The 15,000-nt window shown below is 43.7% G+C and overlaps 2 protein-coding genes across 2 annotated transcripts in view; both read left to right on the forward strand.

Moving 5' to 3' along the window:
* LOC310783416 (tricarboxylate transport protein B, mitochondrial) overlaps positions 1-9,556 on the forward strand; it is a 26,060-nt gene extending 16,504 nt beyond the window's left edge. The window contains exons 4-9 of the mRNA XM_083644277.1: positions 2,209-2,347; positions 2,858-2,942; positions 6,571-6,675; positions 7,911-8,026; positions 8,164-8,237; positions 9,155-9,556. Coding sequence (XP_083500403.1) covers positions 2,209-2,347; positions 2,858-2,942; positions 6,571-6,675; positions 7,911-8,026; positions 8,164-8,237; positions 9,155-9,269 — 634 coding nt within the window. The 3' untranslated portion in view covers positions 9,270-9,556. The remainder of the gene's footprint in view (positions 1-2,208; positions 2,348-2,857; positions 2,943-6,570; positions 6,676-7,910; positions 8,027-8,163; positions 8,238-9,154) is intronic.
* Positions 9,557-13,445: 3,889 nt separating this feature from the next.
* The window catches only part of LOC310783453 (somatomedin-B and thrombospondin type-1 domain-containing protein), a gene marked incomplete at both ends in the record, with an annotated part of 17,188 nt that continues 15,633 nt past the window's right edge, over positions 13,446-15,000 (forward strand). Inside the window, one exon of the mRNA XM_083644319.1 lies at positions 13,446-13,695. Within this exon, the coding sequence (XP_083500445.1) occupies positions 13,446-13,695 (250 nt within the window). The remainder of the gene's footprint in view (positions 13,696-15,000) is intronic.

The raw sequence follows: 15,000 nt of genomic DNA on the forward strand, positions 1-15,000 counted from the left end.
AGTGGTGAATAAAAAGGAAAAGAAACATGGTGGAGAGATGGAAAGACGAGGTCAACGTTGACACAAGGGAGAGACAGAGAGATAGATTTGATTTATGGACAATCCCTTTTAACATCGTCCCATTTCCCTCCTCTTCCTCTGCGTCCATTTCTCGATTGGTGCTTTTTCTATTGCCTCTGTGGTTCCTCCCCTCCCCCTTACCTCCTTACTATCTCTCCCCCTCTCATCCACCTCTCCTCAGCACAGAGGAGAGTCCCATTAACTGATTGCCTGTGCACCATCATGTACCATACAGTCTGCTGGATGTTTGTTTGAAGGAGAGAGGAGAGGAGAGATTGAAGAGATAGGAGAGGGACAGACGAAGGGAGCCATTGACCGTTTCCCTAAGCTGACATCTCCATCCCTCTCTCCAGCTTTCTATTTCTGCCCAACCTCCTATATTTCTTTCCCCTGCACTTCTAATCACCACTCTGACCTTGTAGAAAGAGCCACTAATGAAGCTGCGCTGTCCAGAATGACTCACTGCAGGCCGTGCATGTCGGCCCAAACATGATGTGTCATATTCTAAACGTAAAGTTTTGTTCAAGTTAAATTGGTAGAGAAAGAATTTGAGAAAAAATTGGCAGGGGGCAGCAGCATATTTCTCTCCAGTGGCATAATGAACAGCCATCTCATTGCGGGCCAACTAAGCTCTTACTTGTACGTCGGAGGCAGCCACTTTTCTAAAACAGGGTTCGGGTTCTCTTTGGGTAAAACTGGAATTTACCTTTGGAAGAGATCTTCTGCTGAATCTCTCGAACTGAAAACGCGGTTGTAGTCGGGGGAAGTTGTGTGGATAAAAAAGATGAGCAGATGTATTTTTATTATTTTATGTGCGTTTGTTCCTGTTTGACAGTGGGAGTCAGTTAACTGTGCGTCCGTCACTCAGAGCAAATAAGCAAACCTTTGCGAAGAGGGAGGGTGATGAGGAGATCTTGCCGTAGAGAAACCTAAACGTGACGCACACGTGTCGTGATCCTAGGTGACTGAGAGCAGCCACACGGGAAAACAAAGCATTCATCAACAGCAAGTGTCTGTCCTCCCTCTCGTCTCTTTTGTCCTCCCCCGCCCCTGTTGTTTCTGTCCTCCCTCTCGTCTCTTCTGTCCCCCCCCCCCCCCCCCCCCCAGCCCCTGTTGTTTCGTGACAGTGTCCTGCTCCTGCCTCCACCACAATTCAATTCCATCTACATTCAATAACCTTTCCTGTTAAGTAAGGACTTGCTGGCCTGGTACGACATTTTCTGATCGCAGTGATACTTAAAACACACACACACACACACACACACACACACACACACTCTCTCTGTGTCTCTCTCTCTCTCTCTCTCTCTCTCTCTCTGTGTCCCTGGGCTGGCTTCCATGGCAGCTGTTGCTGGGCGCTCGTTGGTTGGTTACGGCGACAAACAAGGAAGAGTGCAGGACAATTAGAATAAAAGCCTGTAGCAAATTCTGCACGTCCAGCAGTTTGTCTCCTATCAAATCTGTGTTTGAAGGAAATCAGGTGTATCCCTTTCATTTCTCCATGACAGTTATCATGTCCTTCCTGCTGATTTGGTGCAACGTAATAATCTTATGCTGCTTGGCACTAGAGCTGCAATGATTAGTCGATTAATCCATTACAGAAAATTAATCGCCAACTATTTTTATAATTGATTAATCGTTTAGACAAATTTTTAAGAAGAAAATACTAAATATCTCTTGTTCCAGCTTGTTAAATGCGAATATTTTCATTTTTCTCCTTCTTCTATGACCGGTAAACTAATTATCTTTGCGTTGTGGAAAAAAGAAGACATGTGACAATGTCATCTTGGGCTTTGGGGGAAAAGTGATCGAAATTTTGTGACATTTTATAGACCAAACGACTAATTGATTAGTCGAGAAAATAACCTACAGATTAATCAATAATGAAAATAATGTGTTAGTTGCAGCCCTACTTGGCACAGTGGCACTTTTCCACACTGTAGTTGTTTTATTGGTAGGTAATAACACAGGGAATTATCTCCCTGTTGCAGGATCATTTGTTTTTATTTTTGTTACCTCAGCCTTTGCAGCAAACAGGCTTGAAGATAATCTTGGTTGACTAAAATCCATGGCACACCAATCAAACATTCTCCAACAACTGCCAACATAATAACCATAATTCTGTGCTGTTTCTGCTCTCCTCCTCAGGTTTGGGGTGTTTGAGTTTCTCAGTAACCATGCGAAGGATGAGTCTGGCCGGCTGGACAGCACCAGAGGCCTGCTGTGTGGGCTTGGAGCTGGTGTGATGGAGGCTATTGTTGTGGTCTGCCCCATGGAAACCATCAAGGTATATTTATTACCAAGCTTCTTGGTGCCCAGTTAACATCACCATACAAGAAACATCCATACATCACGTTGCATTTTGTGTTTAGCAAAGGTGTTCCTAAAGAAGATCAGGTATTATGCAAACAAAAGTGTGAGTGCTTCCCATGCTTTACATGCAACATCATATCCACCTGAAACATACTGTATGTCAGGACTTTCAGAACCATTCTAAACAAAAGAAATAGAAGTACCGGTAGAAGCAATTTTAGCACTTCTCTGCTCTTAAGGAGCAATGAAACCGATTATCCTGTTCGTAGGCTTAAAGGAAATACTTGAACCTGAGCAGGTGTTGCTTATTCTAAAGCAGTATCGGTACGTCATGCAGGCTGTTTTTGGAAATGCCGTGTGACCCTGCACATTCCCTGAATTCAGTTTCATTAGAAAGTACACGTCCCTTGACAGAGAGAGCCAGACTAAACTTGGTCGTCTCTCCAGTGGAAACAATAATCTTGTCTCTGCGTTATCTCCCAAGGTTAAATTCATCCATGACCAGAGCTCAGCCAACCCCAAATACAAGGGCTTCTACCATGGAGTCCGAGAGATCATCAGAGTACAAGGTAAATAAAAGCTTCAACGCATAGAATTGACCTGACACCTACTGTTCAGACAGGGTAATGCAGCTGAAATCATGCGTTTTAAGGCCTTATTGCCTTATTGCATGATGGTGGAAAACAATATAATATAGTTTCATATTTTAGGTTGAAAGGTCAGGAGGTCATCAGCTGTTATTAGTGGCCGGGCCAGCGAAGCGCAGGGCCACTGTTTGTATTTGTATTATTCTTCTTATTTCGGAAAGTTGGACTTCCCATGTATGAAAATAAACCAAACTTTGCACAAAGGTCCAGTCCCAAGCATCTGCATCGTTAGACTGGCCAACTGATTTTTTTTTTTTGATCCAAAATTGACCCCACAGTGCATCAAAATGTTTTACTATAATCGGTGCTGTAAACAACTACTGCAAATTCTCGCTAAATAAAGCAAATTTTTTTAACAAAGTTTTGATGTCACAGTAGTAGCATTGCCAGGTGTACGATAATTATCGCATTTGTACGATAATTTCGCACTATGCTGTACGATCAAAATTCCTATAATGTATGACAATTTGATCATTTTGCATTATCATCATCATATAAATGGGAGCTAGGGCTCTGTCTGTCCGGGCTCTGTCTGTCTGTTTCTCTGTCTGTCCCACTGTGATGTCATACATCCCACTGTGACATCATCAGTGATGTCATAAATCCCACTGTGACATCATCAGTGATGTCATAAATTCCAGTGATGTCATAAATCCCACTGTGACATCATCAGTGATGTCATAAATCCCACTGATGAAATCCCACTGTGACATCATCAGTGATGTCATAAATCCCACTGATGACATCATCAGTGATGCTGGTCTCATTGGCCACACAGCGCTGCAGGGCCAGCTTGGTGAGCTGCAGGACATGCGAGGCCATCACGCAATCGTGATGGCATCAGTGATGTCATAAATCCTTTCTGGCTGAGGGTATATAAGTGGTGGAAGACGCAACACAACTTTCTGTTGTGGGCAAGTGAAACTATCTGACACCCTATCACTGAGAAGTGAAATGGCGCAGCAAGGAATTCAGCTGGACGGGAATAAATGTTGCTGTTCGATCTGTCTGGATCTACTGAAGGATCCGGTGACAATTCCCTGTGGACACAGCTACTGCATGAGCTGTATTAAAAGCTGCTGGGATGAAGAGGATCAGAAGAAAATCCACAGCTGCCCCCAGTGCAGACAGACCTTCACACCAAGGCCTGTCCTGGTGAAAAACATCATATTAGCAGACTTGGTGGTGGAACTAAAGAAGACTGGACTCCAAGCTGCTCCTCCTGATCACTGCTATGCCGGACCTGGAGATGTGGCCTGTGATGTCTGCACTGGCAGAAAGAGGAAAGCCCTCAAGTCATGTCTGGCGTGTCCGGCCTCTTACTGTGAGCAGCACCTCCAGCCTCACTATGATGCAGCTCCATTAAAGAAACATAGGCTGGTGCAAGCCACCGTGAAGCTTCAGGAGACCATCTGCTCTCGTCACGACGAGGTGATGAAGATGTTCTGCCGTACTGATCAGCAGTGTATCTGTTATCTCTGCTCCGTTGAGGAACATAAAGGCCACGACACAGAGGCCATAGATATACTACAAGACATTCTTACAGGGGAATCCGACATATTTACTGTTATCATATAGATGACTCTGTATAGGTAACTGTTCATTAATGTGTACTGCCCTGACCAAATAAACAAATAAAGTAAAGTAAAGTAAAAGAATTGAGCAATAATGAAATTGTCCACAAGTACAGAACATGTAACAGCACAATATTTATGTGTTTCCTTGATGCGTCAAAAGCTTTTGACCGTATCAACCACGGGAAACTGTTTGTTAAGCTACAGGAGCGTGGTGTCCCCTCATACTTAATCAGAATATTACAGTTCTGGTACTCTCACCAAACTATGCAAGCTAGGTGGGGGAAGAGTATGTCCACACCTTTTCATGTGTCCAATGGGGTGCGCCAGGGTGGAATTCTTTCCCCGCAACTCTTCAATCTCTACATGGATGACTTATCTAAAGAATTAAAGGAGTGTAGAACTGGCTGCTGGGTGGGGGATAGCCTCATTAATCATATATGCTGATGATCTGGTGGTACTGTCTCCGTACAGTGCTGGCCTACAGCAGCTACTCAGAGTATGCTCTAGATATGGCATGATGTATGACATCAAGTTTAACTCTAAAAAGAGTGTGGTGATGATTGCTCGAACCAAGGAGGACAGGAAGCTCATCTTTCCCTCATTCTCTCTGGCAGGTGAACCGCTAGATGTAGTGAGGAAGGTTATATACTTGGGCCACGTGATAAGGGATGATCTCTGTGATGATGACGATGTGCAGCGTCAGTCTGGTAAACTGTATGGCCAAGCCAACATGCTGGCACGCAAATTTGTATGTGTACAAATGATGTTAAAGTAGCTCTGTTTAGAACGTACTGTACTCCACTATATACGGCCCACCTGTGGTGCAACTATAGTAGTAAGAAAATGAAAAAACTTAATGTGGCATATAATGATGCTTTCAGAATACTACCGGTACTCAAACTCCCCAGGTGGAGCAGTGCAAGTGAAATGTTTGTGACTAGAGTAGTTACAGTTACAGTGCTCATCTTCTTCTGTGGTTTCTCTTCTTACCACACTTCTTCAGAGAAACCACAGAAGAAGAAGATGAGCACTGTAACCCCATCCGGGGCAGATCGGAGCCGACTCTTTTGTTGTTGTTAGCTTAGCTTCTAGCTATTAGCTAAATAATTATATTTACAACCAGAATGAACCGCGATGTGACAGAAAAAGTGTCATTTACAGAGCGCGTGCAGCATGCCCCGCAGGCTCCCGTTCTAGCCTGTTTGAGTGTTTGAGGAGTGTACTCGGTGCGACAAATCTTCTGTGGGGATCCGAATTAACCCAAAAGTATTTGTGGGTAGAAAACATCATATTTTAAGCTGGAAATGAGGACCGTGGTGTGAAAAAACGAAATTCTCCTTTAACTGACATATCACAGAGTGACACAAGGTACTTGTCTTGCTTCTGGAAGCACTGGACCCGCAGCCTATATGTTTTTTTAAATACACTGTTTGGTTTTATTTTTTACCATAAATGCCTGTGCTGATGCTTTATCTGCATCTCTTTTAAATGTTATTGGATTGCTTTTTTATGTTTTGTATTGTTTTTTATGGACCAATGGGTGTGAAAAATAAAGTTGATTGATTGAATGAGAGGAACAGAAAGACTTGCTGGCCACTTCAGCCAAGCTGGTGGTGATATTGATAGTATTCTGTTACATCACCACACGGCCATCTTGGTAGGAAAATAGCGGGTGATTGTAATAAATTAAAAGGTGATTACAATCAAGTGATACAACCAGAAAATGAGCTGTGTGTATTGTAGCGCCATATTGGTAGGAAAATGCTTGTGACATCATGGGAATACTATGAATAAAGCTAATGTGGAGGCAGAGCAGGGTAAACAGATAAAGGGAATACCTGTTGGAGTGAACCAGGTTCCCGGCCAAGCCAAGAGTTCCCAGTCTTCTTGATGAAAAAGGCTTAGATGATGATGTGTACTAACTTTGAGGAGAACCTAATGAAGTCGTCCTCTGTTTCTCTGCTGCCTGGCAGGTCTGAGAGGGACATACCAGGGCCTCACAGCCACCATCCTGAAACAAGGCTCCAACCAGGCTATTCGCTTTTATGTGATGACCTCTCTCAGGAACTGGTACAAAGGTCAGTGTGTGTGTGTGTGTGTGTGTGTGTGTGTGTGTGTGTGTGTGTGTGTGTGTGTGTGTGTGTGTGTGTGTGTGTGTGTGTGTGTGTGTGTGTGTGTGTGTGTGTGTGTGTGTGTGTGTGTGTGTGTGTGTGTGTGTGTGTGTGTGTGTGTGTGTGTGTGTGTGTGTGTGTGTGTGTGTGTGTGTGTGTGTGTGTGTGTGTGTGTGTGTGTGTGTGTGTGTGTGTGTGTGTGTGTGTGTGTGTGTGTGTGTGTGTGTGCGTGCCTGCGTGCGTGCCTGCGTGCGTGCCTGCGTGCGTGCCTGCCTGCGTGTGTGCGTTTTGTCTGTTTATTGGTGGAGGAGAACAAGAAACCAACAATGATTCAGGGCTAGAAGATGGGTTGAGATGTTTGAGGGTTTCCGGTTGCAATTTGAGAACAAGATGTTCTTGAGAGCGCTGAAACAAAGCAACTGTGTGGCCATGTGCTGCAATGAATACCTTTCTGGAAGTAGACCTGCTCCATGAATGCAGTCATACCGGCTGATTTGCATTGAACTTTGAAGACCAATGCTGAGTGCTCATCTGCACTTTCACTTCCTCATTCTAATGCAACTAGTTGTTTGCTTAACATGCTCTATGATCCATGTCTCAACAGAACACACTGTTTATTTGAAACAATTAAAATTAGGTATGTGTACTGTTGGTGGTAGGTCTCAACAAATAATGAAATTGTAACTATTGTGTCATCCAGTGTGTCTTTAACATGTATGGAACCACTTCAAATGAGTGTGCACACATTCAGACATAGGAATGATCTCACGGGTTGGATCAAGTTCAATTGGACAAATTCTGACTTATATGGGGAGGTAAATGCATCATTTAAGATTAGATTGGAAGATATTGCTGTTGTCCTGTGAAAACCTCTCGAGGACTACATGCTCCTCTATGGGTTGAGAAAATTGTCTGACCTCTTGGGCTTTTGACCCTTTCAGACCGCATTGGATAAACTCAAAAGCAAACTAAAAGCAACACTGTATTTCTTAGTTCCTGAAAAGTTGACATTTTGGAGATACTGGGTTTTCACCAGACAGCGATGATATGGATTCTCCCTCTTGTTGTAAAAGAAGGCCAGTGTCTGTACTTTCATAGTGCTGACCTCTAGTGGGCATCTCAAAAATTGCTTTAAAAAAATGTGGAGCATAAACAAGGGTCCAGACATGTGCCTCTTACTTACTCTTGTATCCTCTCTCTAGGCGATGACACCAACAAAGCTATTCATCCTGCACTAACTGGACTGTTTGGAGCCATAGCTGGAGCAGCCAGTGTGTTTGGAAACACTCCCCTAGATGTCATCAAGACTAGGATGCAGGTACAGAGTCAGACTATAACCTGATGGCTATTACAAAGCATGTGTTCACCCATTCATGTTTTAGTTCCTGGTATGTTTATCAGAACACCTATTGATATTGATTAGGAATAACAATGCTATTTTCTTTCTCTTTCAAGGGTCTTGAAGCGCATAAATATAAAAGCACGCTGGACTGTGCTGTTAAGATCCTGAGAAATGAGGGCCTAAAAGCGTGAGTCCACCTCTACTCTGGTTGATGTGGTTTAACTTTATACGGTCTCTGTGTTACAGCCGGCCTGTCCCCTCTCATCAAAGGGTGTCTACAGCTCTTTGTCACTTCACAAATGATGCTGTTTCATGTACATGGAAAACATGCTTTGGCCTTATTGTCATACTGGGCCTGCACCTTGAAGCATCTTCATTATCTCAACTATATTTCTAAAACAGCATAGTATTGTTACAAGGCCTACAAGGTTTGGGCCTGCCTTTGTGTGCCTTTTGGTGCATTCGACTTCAACCTTGATTTCAAACCTACTTAACAAATTGAATTGAAAAACAGTGAACAAATAAACAAACTAAATCTATGAATGATAGCATAATGAAACCTAACAATGTTTTGGTCTAACCCAGTGGTTCTCAACATGGGGTCCAGGGACCACCAGGGTCCTTGACGAGGTTTCAGGGGGTCCCCAGCAAATTGATGACGTGTTAAACTTCACCATTATTTCAGTTACAAGAAGTTAATGCAATCATAAAATGTAGAAGAATGACTATTTTGATCATAGTTTCACTGTTATCCCTCTACCCACAACACAGTAATAGTCCTGGCATTTTGGACAAAATCTAGCAATACAAATATTCTCAGATTTGGGTCCAAGAGACGAAATCTCAACAAATGGGGGTCTAACATGTAGTAAATCAGGGGTCCTTGATATGAAAAAGGTTGAGAATCACTGGTCTAACCTATTTAGTAGTCTGCCGGTAGCCTATTATAATAGACAAGTTATGCCATCTGTATTTTATGAGAATATGGGGAATGACACTTCAGCATGTAGGACAGACTTTCCCAATGTCATATTTTCACCCCTCTCTCTCTGTGTCTCTCTCTCTGTCTCCTTCTCTCTGTGTCTCTCTTCCCCCCTCCTGTAGTTTCTATAAAGGGACAGTTCCCCGGCTGGGCCGTGTGTGTCTGGACGTGGCCATAGTGTTCATCATCTACGAGGAAGTGGTGAAGGTTCTGAATCGGACCTGGAAGACAGAATGAGACGGGGCAGCAGCTTGCTGCTCCCCAGCCCTCAGGCACAGATCCCAGATCAGTAGACCTCCTTCTTTAACATAAAGCTAGCCACTGAAGGGTGCCAGAGAGAGCTGAACTTAATATGCTTACCGAGAAGTCATAGACAGGGGCTGCTTACGAGTGCAAGCCCGATAGTTCGAGAACAGAAGCTCAGTCTTGGGCTTGGAGAGCTGCAGACCAGGGCCCAGTTGCACAAAGCACCTTAGGTTAAGATTTCCCTTAGAGTCAGAGTTAAGGTGTCCATGAAACAGAATCGGCTGCACAAAACACCCTTAAATCTTGTGCTTATGTTTTCCTTAAAAGATTTAACCTTAAGGAGAAGATTTATTAAGGGTGTTTTGTGCAGCCGATTCTATTTTATGGACAGCTTAAATCTGACTCTAAGGGAAATCTTAACCTAATGTGCTTTGTGCAACTGGGCCCAGGAGTGAGGAACAGTATCATTTTGACTCATTCGCAGCTGTTTTACTGATGTTTACTGCACGGCTACAGGTGTCATACTCTTTCCTTGAGTTTTCTTGAGTTAGAGTTGCTCTCTGTCTCTTCCGGTGTGCCTAATATGGCTTGAAGGCCCGAGGAGCCAGATTGCACTTTGCAGTCACATAAACTGCAATAAGTTCCATAATAAGACAAAGCCTTTATTGATTTTGTGTTTATGATATGCCAATTATTTTTATACGATGCAGATTCAAATTTAGTTTAATATGAACATTGTAGTTTTATTGTAAAGTATATTATTATTCCGGTGCCAAATGCCAAACCGTATGAAAATGTGTTCACAGTACACAGAAGAGTAGCCTGATATTACCAAGAGAAGAGCGGATAGTATTATAATATTACTCAGAATATATTGTGACAAACGTTACCAATATATTTATTTAAAGGTGAATGTTGAATACCGTAGCTATATGGTTGGGTGCTGTTGACTTGTACAGTGTTAAGTTTGTAATCACATCTGGGTGTAAAAGTGTTTTATTGAAGATTTTAGGAAAATATTTAACTTACCGTGTCTTACACTGTGACTCTAATGACCCAACAACACTGAGTCAGACAGACAACGTGACCTTTGACCTCTTTATACTCTGCCATGGAGGCACTGCAGCACATCACTGCTATTGTTTCCGCTTCCTGCTGCCTTGTGTGTCTTGTTTAGATCAGCAGCTCTGACAGATCATTGAGACACTCCGTAAAGACTCTATACTATAGTATAGAGGTTAAACAGTTTTCCATTCCGCATACATTCCTTACATACCAGAAGCTGTTGTCAAACTGCTCAAAATCCGTATTCATTGCTGTTCTGTTTTGGTGACATGTTTCAGGGCTTGTTTTCACTTCAATTAGTGGCTCAAGAAAAATAAGAAATTAGTGGTTCTTTCTTGAAACATTGTTTTGCTACTGCTTAGGCGATCTGCCCCATATCTTGACAATTGCATAGTGCTGGCAGGGGTATATCTGGTTATTGTTTTATTATTGCCTCACTCATGTGCCTTTTGCTCTTCTGTTGTTTTGTAACTGCGACTAGAGAATTATTACTCATCGGTTTGTAATTTAATGACTTAACCAAAGTCTTTAGTCTTATTTATTTGAGATTTCTGGGGTCCAATCGTGTTGTTTTGTTAATAACAACCAATTGTTTATGTGTTGTGTGTTCTTGTGCCATTACCGGTAATGTGAAAACAGTATTGCTGTAACAATTGTGGTAAAATAATGATGGGTTTTATTTTTCCCCATGTGGTTAGAAATGAAGTTTAACAATATTTTATTTTGTATTAGCTGTTGTTCTCTCTCTGGTTGGCCAAACAAAATGTGTTCCCTGTTGCCAAATAGCTGAGGCAGATCGTTATTGTTATTGCAAATAAAAGTCAATTAATGCCCTGTGTGTGGGTGTGTGTGTGTGCGTGTGCGTGTGTGTGTGTGTGTGTGTGTGTGTGTGTGTGTGTGTGTGGCACGCTGTGGATTCTTTATGACCAGGCTTGTGCAATAAACACTCCCCCTCCTTCTCCATGCTGAATCTAAGTCTTTTTGTTGTGCGGGGGGGAGGGGGGTGGAAACTCATTAATAAATAAGCATCTGACAATATGAATGTTGGTTGTTTCTCTGTTGTGCTGCCCTCTTACCACAGATCATGTTGGGACAAACCCTGGGGGGCAGGTAGGGAGGGGTCGAACAGGGAACTCATTGTTCTAGTCTTGGCCCATGCTCATGTAGGGTGATTCAACTGTCCATCCATCTCTCTCTCTCTCATCCTCTCTCTCATTCTCTCTCACTCACACACACGCACATACACACACACACTAATCCAAATCCCTGGTGCCCCAGTGTTTGTTGTGAAAAGGAATGTAGCAGGCCTAACAGTGCTCTGCTGAAGATGAGTTGAACTCAGGGTGAGGACAGCTTGTAGTGGACAAAATGGACTGAATTAGGGGCATGAGGAAAGTGGACAGAATGAACTGAACTGTGGTGTGTGTGGGGGGGGGGTGTTAGACAGTAAAGGGAAGACAAAGTAGCAGCAAGACGACAGCATCGGTCACCAATAGGTCAATAACTATCCATTTACCTGGAATGACAGCATGAACAGCGTCACATCACAGAAATGCAAGACAGTAGGCTAAATGCCAAACAGAGATGAGAAACCTTACTGGTGTAAGATATATCTTGAACACTAGGGGGTGCTGTCCTAAGTTAGGACAACATCACCTGTTGTTTCTACAAGAGCCTGAGACGCATCTGTGAATGATAGCATAAGGGTCACACGCACAAACACCATGAATCGCGCGCGCGCGCGCACACACACACACACACACGCAGCGGCGAGAGAGAGACCTCCCCTCGTCTTCATGACTGTACAATGGGGCTTTATGAAGAGGGTCAGAGCTGGGCTCTCCCTTCATCCTACCATCATCACTCCCTCCTCTCTGTCTCTCTCTGACGTGACGCTAAAACATCTCTCATGTCACTCTGACAGAGATCAACACAACTCAGCCTCCACATCATCTTTGAACTCATGAAAGGAGACACTTCCAGTGGAGGCCTTATATCCCCCCCCTCCCCACCGCCGCCCCCCTTCCTCCCCGCCGCCTGCTCCCCAACACTCAGGCCACAAATAATGCAGATTGTCTCTCTAGTCTAGAGTCTAGTGTCTTCCCCTCCTCCCGATGCGCTTTTACAGTAGGCTATCCATCCATTGCGCAGCTTCTCCCCCGGGAGCCACCATTCACTCAGGCCCGTTGAAGGGAAAGTAATGTTATTGTTCTCCAGTCTTTCTCTGTCTCAATAGGGTGGACGCTCTTAATTCTCCGAGATGAGTGGAGAGGATTTATTACTGCAGCTTAATAAAGGACCGCTTCACGCCTTCTGCAATGACTGCTTACTAAATAATTTCGTCTAACCTTAATTGTTTTTTTGTTCCCCCCATACCGTAAACTGGTTGCGCCGCTGTCCGTGGTGCTGATATTCTGATCCGGAGATAAACCGATCCAGATGATTTGAGCGTGCATGGATGATTACTACAGCGATCCCCCCGCCACACACACTTCAGTCTTTTCTCTGTCGTGTTTTGTAGGTTTGGGTCGCTATCATTTTTTGAATTTCTCCATAATTTGTCCGTTCTCGTCCCAGTTTTGGAAATAACGCAACGTGCATGGCATCACTAAAAACGTTCTAGAAATATTGGTCTTCGTGTATTTTGGGGGAGTTGTCCTATGCTACTTTAATGTGTTTTTGATTCCGATGTTCTCAGTGGTTGGTAACAGTGAGGCTAGGACAAAACATAATGACACTCTTGCATTTGACATAATTTGCGCGCGCGAGAGGGAGATAGATCACTGGTAGGCAGGCAGCCTACTGTAGGTCTCTCCTAATGACCACCCCGACAAACTGTAAGGGGCGGTGTCCAATAGAGGGATAGAGAGTCGGTTGCTCCACTTTTACGCATCAGTGGTTCATGTAGGTGTTCATGTGGGCTAGTGGTTTATTTTCCGTCGTGGCTAACCTAAGACCATCATGTTGCTTGGATTTTATGACACCAACACCAACAATAACATCATATCTTATTCATAGACTAGTCTAGGCTGCTTCAATTTAAAGCGTTATCGGAGTGAAGGGTGGGACAAGAGGATCCAAGTCTCCCGAGAAGTTTCCGTGATGGGAGCGCATGGATGGATCTCAGCGCGTCTCGGGTTGTTTGTGTGCGGTTATTTAGCGCTTTTCGGCGGGGTGATCGTGTCACAGGCTGCGGCGGGCTGCGGGGAGAGGGACAACCCGAACTGCTGCACCGGCCGAAATAACGAATGTTGCGAGTACACCAAGAGGAAAACAGTCTGCTACTGTGATACCTACTGTCAGAAAACTGGAGACTGCTGCGAGGACTATCAGCGTGTGTGCCAAATATCTGGTGAGTTGCTTACAAAGTGGTCTCGGTCGCTGGTATTAATAGATCACCACCTCACGATTGTTTTATTTTTCATGACAAGTTCAGGTTTGGGAGCTTTTGGAGGTGTGTAGGCCTACTGTGTAACTACAAGTTCAAGGAGAAAAGCACCTGTTGAGTTTCTACGTTTTAAACAGATTCCTGCTCTGTGTGCCAGTGATGCCTGTTCATTGTTTTTCAGCTTGAGTCAGAGATGGTTGGCATAGAGGTGACACAGAGACAGTGAGACATACTGCACATAGCTGTCTCTCTTTCGCCCATTATAACTGTTTGCTTTAAGTGGCCAGCCAGAAATTACTAAGTCCAGGGTGGAGAGAAGCACCAGCTGTGTGTGTGTGTGTGTGTGTGTGTGTGTGTGTGTGTGTGTGTGTGTGTGTGTGTGTGTGTGTGTGTGTGTGTGTGTGTGTGTGTGTGTGTGTGTGTGTGTGTGTGTGTGTGTGTGTGTGTGTGTGTGTGTGTGTGTGTGTGTTTGGGAGGCTGTATTGCCTATCTTCCACTAGGCAGGTGATATGTATGTGTTTATGTTTACGTTTTGACCTTTGACCTATGCATTGCAGCTTCAACTTTGAGCTCCTTGGCCATGAACACAGTGAGTGATGGTGGTTGGAGCAGGGTTGGAGTTATGTGGGGGCCAATGGGGGCTGAGCTTCCCATAATAAGGAGCCCCCATGAACACACACCTGTGAGGGTCTCTAATATACATACAACAACCATTATTTTAACGACAAATAATTAATTTTTCAATGTAATTAGTATTATTTATGTTAATGAGATAAATGGGCTAATTAAACATGTTTTAAGTTTTCCAAAAGAACGAAGAACCATATGATCTTGTTGCGAATGCCAGTATGGCTGCACTGTTGTGTGGGGTCAGGGTGTGAAAAATGGGCAGCTTTGCAATAAAAACAAAACAAAACAAAACAAAACAAAACAAAACAAAACAAAACAAAACAAAAAAACATTTAAGATCAAAATAATAATTGAAACCAGGAGTCAGGAAGTGACTTGTAAAAATGTATTTCAGCCAGACATACAGTACAGGACATCTTTGCAAACAGAAGCAAAGAGACTGCATTATGAGTGACAGGTATTAAATACAGTCAAAATTTAACAGTTGCTCAAAGATGTATAGGCAGAGGAACACATCATCATGTTTTGAGCAGAGGAGAGAGGAGCTGGAGCCGAGCAAGGTCAGAGAGGGGGAGAAAACTGCAGGAGTCAGCCACGTGTGACATGATGACCCTGTTAGGCAGAGGATGATTGTGTCTG

The sequence above is a fragment of the Poromitra crassiceps genome (assembly GCF_964638095.1).
Source record: "Poromitra crassiceps genome assembly, chromosome: 10".
Taxonomy (NCBI): domain Eukaryota; kingdom Metazoa; phylum Chordata; class Actinopteri; order Beryciformes; family Melamphaidae; genus Poromitra; species Poromitra crassiceps.